Consider the following 11,104-nt stretch of genomic DNA (forward strand, 5'->3'; position numbering starts at 1 on the left):
ATCGACATTGGTACATTGACCACAACATGAACAAAATATTATAGTCAGACCGTGTCCAGTCTAATACCATTTTAAACACATTATAATAATTTCAATGACAAATGACAATTGTTATCCACAAAGCAGGTTCTGGACGTAGTGGGTGCGTCAGGGTGTAGGTATTTGGCATATTATAACATAAACCTATTCACCTTCCAAATAGAGAAGGGTAGGGATCAAGTTACACTAATTATTTATGAGAATTTGCAAAAAGTATATCAACAAATTGTAGATAAATATATCGAGTATGTATTGTGCTCGTGCAAAAAAAAGGATCAACGCCCAATGACCCAATTCTTGTTATATTTTATTATAGATATTAAAAAAGCATAACAGAAGTATGTATCTTATGTACCTTATAACACAACCGTGTGTGTTTTTACAATAGTAAATACGCAAAAAATGTGTTAGTCGACTGTATTAAATGAAAAAAAAAACACATAATAACACAATTTTTTTACACTAATCCACATTGCATATACTTATTCGTTCTGTGAAGATTTATTAAACCTTATGTTATTCTTGTATTATAACACACAGATTTCAAGATGAAAACGATCATTTCCTTTATAATCTTTTCTATCCTGATTTCGTTGTATGTACGTGATGGTAAGTATATTATATTAATTACTACATTCTTAATACCATTATAGTGTCATTTAAACTTGTTCGTTTTGGATGTAACAAAAAAAAATCTTTTGTTTTGTTTATATACATGTTCTATTAAAAAAAAAATTATATCATTGGTAATCAGCAATATTTTTTCTAATAACAGCATCATTGTTTTTGAAATTGTGAAATTTATAAAAGATTCAATTTTAAACAAAACTAAACGCCAAAAAAAAAAAAAACGTTAAAATCCTCGTTTTTATTGTTGGTCAACTATTTAATAACTTATTACTTATTTAGAGTAGAACACTTATTTTATAGCCATTACACAATTCGTTTTAATACAATATTATATCGTTTAACTTTTTAGTGGTATGTCCGTTTGTGCCATTTGTGTCGAATATTCTAGAAACAGGCGACGTAATTGGTGTAATTACACAAAAAGGCGATCGTAAGTATTATTAATTAAATTCAAATACCGGCGGATTGTTACATCGCAAAATTGGTTTTTACAATTATAAATTGCACAAATAGCATTTTGAATAAACGCTTCTAAATACAAAAAAATCAATATAATATTAATAGTGCGCTGAAATTGTATATTAATCGTACCTATATTTAATTATGTATTCACTAATATTACTGTAGGGTTATGCTGAGGCTCTCACTAACTGACCACGTATGAAATGAGTTTGCCTTAAAATTATTGATATTATGTAGTGACTTACATCATTTGGCATTTAGTAAACCTGATTTTGTCAGTATGGGTTACATAAAAAAAAAAATTAAATGTCAAGTTTTGATCAGAAAAAATAATGTGAGGGTTACAACAATTGGACCGTTACAACACAAAATTTGTTTTCACAAATATAAATACAATATTAATAGTGCGCTTAAATTGTAATAAATATTAATCGTATATTAGAGTTGATCGTCTGTCTACAATAGTTTGATGACTTTGCTTAGTAAAAGTTAATTAGTAAATTGATATAGTAAAAGTTATTTTAAAACACCTGTTGACTGTTGAATCATTCACACATAGCAACCTAGACTGGGGGAGGGAGAGGGTTCCTTTATGAAACCAAAGTTTGGAAAAAAAAATTCGTGTAAGATATAGGGCCACTCTAGATCTACCTTCAGTCTCATTTTCAGACATTAAGCTCTAAAAATTAGAGCTAGAAAAACAGAAATAATGAAACTGTTTTCAACCTTTCTAGGGGAAAGATATTATGATCTACACGGTTGCTTTATGAAAAAATCGATTTAGAAGATATCGTTAGTCCAAACACAAAAAAAAACATATCATTTTAAAATTAATACTTTTTCAGCTACGCATTAAAGCTAAATATTATAAGAAAATTATTCTTACCCCAATCTGTTGGTTTTATTATTTATATTAACTATATTTTTTGTTTAACCCTAATTTATTATAGTACAATATTGTACACCTTCTTCTTATCGTGTCCAGAGGTTAAAGTTAAATTTTCCCTTTCCACATCTTGGCCACATAAACGTGGCCAAGATATGGCTGCTAATTTTTAATTTCGTTTTATGGCAGTCTGCCCTGAAAGTCAGAGTTCTATCCAGCGTCACTCAAAAGTATACCGGTGTCGATGTGTGTCTTAGTGTTATACCTCTCCATTTTAGTGATAGTTCCCTATTAGCTTGTTTATTGTTTAGATGAAAGACACAGACTTGTGTTTTTGCTGGATTGGGTTTTAATGCAATCGTCTTGTAGTAATCATGTACTGTTTCAAAAGCTTGGGTCAGTTTGTGTTCAACTTCTTCGAATGTATGTTCTTGTGATATAATTGCCAAGTCATCGGCATACAGAGAGTGTTTTGTGTGTTCTGATAATGGATGGTCATTGGTGTATCCATCTGCTATTTTGGCCTAGCATTGTGACATAGAGGCTTCTGTTACGTAAGGTTTATGATATTATTTCTGTGTCTATGGTTGACTGTGTCATACGCTGCCCATAAGTCCACAAATACTGCTGATCCGGTGATCTTTTCGGTCTCCTAGCCATCTTTGATATAGTGGGTGAGATTCAAGATTTGGCTAGTGCAAGACTTACCTGGTCGAAAGCCTGCTTGGTTTTTGATGGGCACACTTTCTATTATTAGGGGTATTCTATTCAGAATCATTCTTTTATATAATTTAATTAAAATAGATTCCCTGGTTTGTGTAGAGCTATTACTTTTGTCTTTCATCCATTGTCTTGGTATTTTCGCTTCTTTACGACATTCGTTGAAAAATGATAATATCAATTGGAGTGTCTTAGTTCCAAAATGTTTAATTTGTTCCGTTTTTCGGTTTCTCTTAGTCTAATTATTTTAAAGATGCGATTGTACACCTATTTACTAATATTCGGTGAAAAATTTCTCAAACTGGTGTTTTTTTTTTAATTTCAGCAAAATCAAAACAATATTGCATGGTTACTGAAAGTCTAATGCCGTTACAGGGTGGTAATTTATATTTTTCTTTAAAATAAAATCTATGATATATCATATAATATATACTTTATTCTTTTTGATATATTTATAAAACAGAATAAATTAGATAAGAGTATTCTATAATAATGCTAAAAATATACTGATACATTTTTTTTAAACAGATATCGTTGAACATCTGAGTGTAGGGTAAGTAATATAATATGAATTAATGCAATAATATGAATATAAATTATTCATATATGAATTATAGTTTTAGTTTTATGAATAATAAAAAAGTGTTAGAATACTAGTATTGTATAAATATTATATTATAACATAAATGGCCAATCAAATATCACTAAATGGACTTGTTAACAATATTTACTTTTAAAAATATAAATGCTATTAACAATTGTTTTTTTTATTTTAGTATTTTTTTGCCATATATTATTAATAATGAATAAATTAATGATTTATAGTAATTCTGATTACTTGGAAAAAGTTGAGAAACTTATCGAAGATAAATTATTGGAGGAATGGACACTAGGTAGTCCTAAGTCTAGTAATTTAAACCGGAATAAATTGGATATTGTATAATAATGTTATAAAATATATACTGAATACTGATACACTTTTGTTTACAGCTTATGCTAAAGATCGTCTATTTCTATCTAAGTAATAATATTAAATAGTTAAATAATTTTAATTTTAGTTTTATGAACAATAATTAGGTTTCAGGAGTTTTAGTACTATTTAGAATAGGTGCTCAAACAAATATAACTAAATGGACTTGATAACGATAAATACTTATAAGAATATAGCATGTTATACGTTTATTTCTTTTTTTGGAATGGTTTTTCCATATATATTAACCATTAAAAACAGCAATGCCAATTTTCCCCAAAAACGGATTTTTGAAGTTCATTTTTATGGCTTAGTTTTGGTCCATTTGTCCAGCAAACTAGATTTAGTGTGTAAAACTATAAAATTATGCAAATATCTTTTTAACACAATACAATTTTTATGATTGCCAATTTTCACAACAAGTAGCATTTTCTTATAGTTTTTAATACTCAATTATTTATTGATTTATAGGATTTATAGTAACGAAAAATACGACAAAAATATTACAGAAATGGAAATGCAAGATTTGATGCGATATCAGTGAAATAAACATTCTGCTACATTTGTTTTCTTTAGAAATATTACCTGAACATGATTCATGTATATAATGACATACTTTTTTCTGAAAATATAACAAACAATAATAATATTATTTAATCGACGTGAAAATTATTATTTTTTTATTTTCTGGGTTATTTTGTTATTTCTGTGTTTAAAACTTCTGATCATATCAGGACTCAACTCAGACAATGGTAAGCATGCTATTTATATGTAGAAACTAAATTGTTAATGGCGCACCTTAGGGCGTAAGAATATGATATTTAACACCTCCTATCCTACATGTGAGGTTGTTATTGTTTTTTCACAAGAACTAAGTAGCTATGTAGAAACAACTGGTTGTTGTTCTAAATCTAAGGTGTAGCACAGTTTATAGTATCGCCCTAAGTGACAATATATAAACCACATTACTATCATTTTGAAAATGTCTATGTACCGGTAACGAGTCATTGTGATGAAACTAGTAGTACAGATATATATATATATATATATATATATATATTGTCTTGGAAATTTAACTTGACTAGTTATGATATCAAGAATCAAAGTATCTCCTATAATTTAATCAATCATTGAGTTAACAAATTATTATAGTCAGACCGTGTCTAGTCGAATACTATTTTAAACACATTATATCAATTTCAATGCGATTGACGTTGTTTGTATGTTTTTAAACCATCTACAGAGTCGCGTCAAAGCGTTTATTTTAAAGCGATTGTTAACATTACCATTAATAGCAATAACCTAACCTAACCCACAAAAATGTTACAATATTATTTTGAAATTTTTAATATACACTGTGTACTAGATCCAATAAACAAGCGCTGTCGTCTAGTGGAACATAAAAACCTCAAAATTATGCCATTGTTGCACGACCAACTAGTTAATACACAGCTGATGTCAAGTCTGTTACTGTTTTCTGTACCAACTACCAGCTATTGAAATGTTTTATGATAGTTTGTTATCAACAAAGTAGGTTCTACGCCGTTGTATGCTTACAAATTATTACATATAATAGAGAATACACTTCCAAAAAGAGAAGGGTAGGGCAAGTTACAACTGATTATTTATGAGAATTGGCAAATAGCATATCGATAATTATATCGAGCATGTGTATCATTTTTGTTCTTTTTTACTATAGATATTAAAGAAGCATAAAAGAAGTATATGTTTACATTATAACACCACCATGTGTATTTTTACAATAGTAAATACGCAAAAAATGGGTTAATCGCCTGTATAAATTGAAACAAACCCATCATACCACAATAGTTTTACACTAATCCACATTGAATATACTTATTCGTTTTGTGCACATTTTAAAAGCTTTTTAGTGTACGTGTAAAATACACAGATTTCATGATGAAAACGCACATTTTCTTTATAACCTTTTCTATCCTGATATTATTGCATGGGCATGATGGTAAGTAATATATTAATTATTCTAATCTTAATATTATTATAGGGTCATTTAAACTTGTTCGTTTTGGATCTAACTAAAATAACATATTTACAACTTACAAATACCAAAAAAAAGATTTCTCAGTTATTTAGGACTAAAAAAAAAAAGTTTTGTTTGTAAAAATGTTCTAATTAATAAAAAATTCTACCGAGTTTGGTCAATCATTGGTAAAAACAGCAATATTTTTTTTTATTTCAGTACATTATTGCAATTGTGAAATATATAAAAGCTTCAACTTAAAACAAAACTAAACGCAAAACAAACAAGTTTTTTTTAAAATCCTCGTTTTTTTATTTGTTGCTCCATTATTCAACAGCTGTTTACTTAATCAAAAAAGTATTTTGCGTGTTTTTTTTTTTTAAATTTTTATAGGTATTGCTAAATGTTTGGGCTAAAAATTTAATGAGTATTTAGCATAAATAAAAATGTTGAGGAAATTTTAACACGTTGGATACCATGATTGTTATACCAGGTATACGGTATAGATTATAGACACTCGGCAATTGATTGAAAACATCGCGCTCTGGTGGACACAATAGGCATTTTAATGTCGGGTCTCGTGTGCACGTGTACAAATATGTGTAATAATTTGACATTTTCCTATGGTTTCTTATGGGAGACGTCTCCCGACATGAGGTTGATAGTTGTCCGCTAGATGGCGCTAGTTGTGCGCCTGAAGTATGTCTTTACTGCAGCTGTATGATAAACAATGACGTTTTATAAAACCGGGCTTGGTAGCCAACGTGTTTAATTGGTTAACATTAGAAGTGTTATATTTATTTTATAGTCATTACACATTTCGTTTTAATACAATATTATCATTTAACTTTTTAGTGGTATGTCCGTTTGTGACATTTGTGCCAAATATTCTAGTAGCAGGCGACGTAGTTGGTGTAAATTACAAACAAAGCGATCGTAAGTATTGTTAATAAAATGCAAATACCGGCGGACCGATACAACACAAAATTGGTTTTTACAAATAGCACAAATCAAATAAACCCATACAACTGTGTCTGTGGATAGAAATACAAAAATTAATATATTATAATGGTGCGCTTAAGTTGTATATTAATCGTATATTGGAGTTGACTTCTGTCTGTAATAGTTTGATGCCTTTGTTTTCCATATATGTGTTTCGTAGGTAATAATAATTAACAATATAGTAAAATTATTTATAAATACCTGTTGATTGTTGAACCATTCACACATAGCAACCTAGGCTGGGGGAGGGTTTCTTTATGAAACCAAAGTTTGACCAATTTTTTTTTAGAAATTCATCTAAGGTATAGTCCCACTCTGGATCTATCTTCAGTCTAATTTTCAGACATTATAAAAATTATAGCTAGAAAAATAAAAATAATGAAACCGTTTTCAACCCTTCTAAGGGAAAGGGATTATGATCCATAGGGTTGCTATATGCAAAAGTCGGTTTTGTGGTTTAGAAGATATCATTAGTCTGAACTCACAAAATAAAATACACATTATTGTAAAATTAATACTTTCTCAGGTACGCATGTAAAGCTAAATATTATAAGAAAATTACTCTTACCGTAGTCAGTTGGTTTGATTGATTTATATTAACTATGTATTATATTTAACCGTAATTTATTACAATATAATAATGTACAACTATTTACTATTATATTAATTAAAACAATTCTTAAACTTGTGTTTTTTTTTTAGTAAACTCAAAACAATATCTTATGATTATTGAAAGTAAGCTCTATGATAATATACAGTACTTAGACAAAATTGTATTTTAATTGTATATAATGGTATATTACAACATTGGTTTTTATATTGATAAATATGGCACAAACCAATTTCGAATAAACTCTTCCAAGTGTGTCTGTGAATAGAAATACAAAAATCATTATATTCGGTTTGATATTTTGTCTATAATAGCTCGATGCCTTTGTTATCCATTTATGTATATCGTAGGTAATAATAATTAACATTATAGTAAAAATTATTTTAAAATACCTATTGACTATTGAAACATTTACACACAACAACTTAGTTTAGAGGGGGGGACGGGTCATTTATGAAACCAAAGTTTGACAAAAGATTTGTAAGGATCTACCTTCAGTCTAATTTTCAAACATTAAGTTCTAAAAATTAGAGCTAGAAAAAAAGAAATAATCAAACAGTTGTCAACCCGACTAGGGGAAAAGGAGTATGATCTATACGGTTGTAAAAAGATAACGATAGGACTAATGATAAAGATATCATTAGTCTAAACAAACAAAAAAAACACAACATTGTAATTTTAATACTTTCTCAGGTACGCATCAAAGATAAATATTATAAGAAAATTACTCTTACCACAGTCTGTTTTATCTATTTTATTAAACCATAATTTATTACATTATTATAGTGTTTTTTTTTATTTTAGCAAATTCAGAACAAGATCTGATAGCTACTAGAGGTAAGCTCTAATGGGATGTACACTACTTAGACAAAAAAATAATATACTTTTTGTACCATTACAGATTATGAAATGCTGTTAAAAGGAGGTAATTTATATTTTTATTTATTATAAGATCTGTTATATATCTTATAATATACTCTGCATTATTTTTGATATATTTATAAAACGGAATACATTACATTTTCTTTAGTTATGTAAAAATATTCTGATACTTTTTTTCTTAATAGAAATCGTTGAACATCTTAGTATACGGTAAGTAATGTAATATCAATTAATGAAAATATTTCATTTTTAGTTTTATGAATTATAATAAAATGTTGGAATACGAATATTACATAAATATTGTATAGCATTGATGGCCAATCAATTATCACTAAATGGACTTGATAACAATATTTCCTTTTAAAATACAAAATGCTATTAACAATCGTTTTTTTATTTTTGTATTATTTTGTCATATATTATTAATAATAAATAAATAAATGATTTATAGTAATTCTGATTACTTGAAAAAAGTTAAGAAACTTATCGAAGATAAATTATTGGAGGAATCGACACTAGGTAGGTCCTATAGTATAATAATTTAAACCGGAATAAATCATACTGTACAATAATGTTATAAAATATATTATACTGATACATTTTTGTTTACAGCTTATGCTAAAGAACGTCTCGCGTAAGTAATACTATTAAATAAATAGTTTTTATTTTGGTTTTATGAACAATAATTAGGTTTTAAGAATTTTAGAAATATCAGCATGGGCGCTCAATCAAATATAACTAAATAGACTTGATAACAATACATACTTTTAAAAATACAGCATGTTATAAGTTTATTATTATTATTATTATTTTTTGGAGTTGTAATTGTTTTGCCATATCTTATCCATTTAATACAGCACTGTTCATTTTCCTCAAAAACTGATTTTTGAAATTAATTTTTAAGACTTAGTTTTGGTCCAATGGTTCAGCAAACTAGATTTAGAGCTTAGAACCAAAATATAATGAACATTTTTTTTAATACAATATATTTTTTTATGATTGCCAATTTTTACAATAAGTAGCATGTTTTTATGGTTTTTAATAATCAATTATTTATTGATTTATAGGATCTTTAGTAACGATGCATTACTTAGATATATTGCCAGCAATGCAAATTAAAATTTGATGCGATACGAGTGAAATAATCATTCTGCGTAGTTTGACAAATTTGTTTTCTTTAAAAAATATTACCTAAAAATGATTCGTGTATATTACATAATTTATTTTGAAAATAAAACAAACAATTATAATATCATTTAATCGACGTGATCATTATTATTTTTTTTTTCTGATCTGCCAGCTATTGAAATGTTTTGTGACAAATTACAATTGATAGTTTGTTCCCTCTAATTCCTTCTAATCAACCCTCTAATTGTATCAGTCTAATACCATAAACACATTATATTAGTTTCAATCAGTGTTGGGAAAAGATAACTATAAAGTTATCTAGATAAGATAACGGATAATTGAGTAATATATCATCTAGATAAGATATTAAATTATTCATTTAACATTTATTTAGCTAAAAGATAAAGATAAATACAATTTTATCTAGATGAAAAATAGATAAATTAAATTTTAACCTTCATAAAATGTTATACGAAAATGTATGAGTGAAACAAAGTATTTTCACAGATTACAGAATAATTTAATAACCAATAAGACGTAGGTACTAAGAAATGGACAGTTACGTCAAAGAGCAAATTTTCCTTATATTAGATTTCGTGATTTATGGCTACTCTGTTCATTTGTCATTTATTATTTTCATGTACTCTGTTTATGTCATCTTTTATGTAGGCAACAGTAATAGTATAAATAGGTATAAAAAGTAAATACGAGTTTATCAAACTCGATAATCGATGACGGGACATTTCATTATCGGTTGAAACTATTTATAAACATATTGTTCTTTTTTGAGGCTTAACTATCGTTTTGGCCACATACGGTCTACGGACTACGGAGAGCCCACATTATGTTTAAAATGTTTATTACAAGGTTTTGTTATTTTATTTTGATTGAAATTACAAATAACTTTTTGGAAACGGCTCATTGTTTATTGGACTTGTATTACTATTTACTATTTTACTTTTATAGTCTTTACTCTTTACCCTATATGTAGTTACTGATACAGGACTCGCCTGACATGTATATATATTTGTAAAATATAATTTATAACCATTCTGCTCAAATAAACACCTGCACTTTCGACCATTTTTTTTGTTGGGATTTTGGTCAATGTTAATCTTGAAATTATTATCGTAAAAATTTTTATAAACACGTTTTATATAGCACTAGTAATTATTTCGAGAGTACTGAGAAAAAAATTATCAACATTAAATAAAAACTGAGCACTGTAGTCGAGAACTACGAATATAAATAATAAATTATACGATAATACATATATAACTCTTATCTACTTCTACCTATTAAAAATAGGTAAAAGACGTTTTGTATAATCGACTAATGTATTAATAATATATTCTTATATCACTAATCACTATTCATTAGGACCTAGGTATATTAATATTTTTAGGCTAGGACTACATTATGCGTTTCGTCGGATCCCGAAACCTGTTTTTGTAAAACCCACGAATAAATAACTTAAAAATTAGTTACAATTTCTATCTAGATTAATTACCTCAGATAATCGATTTGTTTATCTAAATAAGATAATAAGATGATTTACTTTTTTTTATCTAGATAAGATGTTAACTACAATTTTTATCTAGATAATTTATCTAGATGATTCCCAACACTGGTTTCAATGCGTTTGTCGATATATGTATGATTTTAAACCATCTACAGTGTCGCATCAAAGCGTTTACCTAACCTATCCCACAAAAAGGTTACAATATTATTTTGAAACTTTTAATATACACTGTACTGGATCTAACAAACATTTCA

At 27.5% G+C, this 11,104-nt stretch overlaps 2 protein-coding genes across 4 annotated transcripts in view; both read left to right on the forward strand.

The window, feature by feature from the left end:
- The first annotated feature begins 328 nt into the window (after window positions 1-328).
- Window positions 329-4,313, forward strand: LOC126838851 (uncharacterized). Of its 2 annotated transcripts, XM_050573605.1 has the most exons (8): window positions 329-377; window positions 580-648; window positions 1,019-1,099; window positions 3,063-3,116; window positions 3,266-3,290; window positions 3,563-3,630; window positions 3,728-3,758; window positions 4,179-4,313. In XM_050573605.1, the coding sequence occupies exons 2-8, from the start codon at window positions 588-590 to the stop codon at window positions 4,249-4,251; spliced, it is 393 nt and encodes a 130-aa protein (XP_050429562.1). In that variant the 5' UTR covers window positions 329-377; window positions 580-587; the 3' UTR covers window positions 4,252-4,313. The 2 variants fall into 2 exon arrangements, with proteins under 2 accessions (XP_050429562.1, XP_050429563.1); XM_050573606.1 differs by lacking the exon at window positions 329-377 and having other exon boundaries at window positions 530-648; window positions 3,063-3,113.
- A 1,229-nt stretch (window positions 4,314-5,542) lies between these two features.
- Window positions 5,543-11,104, forward strand: part of LOC126838850 (uncharacterized) — a 42,006-nt gene continuing 36,444 nt past the window's right edge. For both annotated transcript variants that reach the window (XM_050573600.1, XM_050573601.1), the window contains exons 1-7: window positions 5,543-5,688; window positions 6,562-6,642; window positions 7,411-7,443; window positions 8,123-8,155; window positions 8,220-8,243; window positions 8,386-8,410; window positions 8,652-8,719. In XM_050573600.1, coding sequence (XP_050429557.1) covers window positions 5,625-5,688; window positions 6,562-6,642; window positions 7,411-7,443; window positions 8,123-8,155; window positions 8,220-8,243; window positions 8,386-8,410; window positions 8,652-8,719 — 328 coding nt within the window. In that variant the 5' untranslated portion in view covers window positions 5,543-5,624. The remainder of the gene's footprint in view (window positions 5,689-6,561; window positions 6,643-7,410; window positions 7,444-8,122; window positions 8,156-8,219; window positions 8,244-8,385; window positions 8,411-8,651; window positions 8,720-11,104) is intronic.

This window comes from Adelges cooleyi, unplaced genomic scaffold (assembly GCF_023614345.1).
Source record: "Adelges cooleyi isolate 19-005CV unplaced genomic scaffold, UGA_ACOO_1.1 ACOO_flye_CR_arks_rails_tigmint_CR_PRNA_30, whole genome shotgun sequence".
NCBI lineage: Eukaryota > Metazoa > Arthropoda > Insecta > Hemiptera > Adelgidae > Adelges > Adelges cooleyi.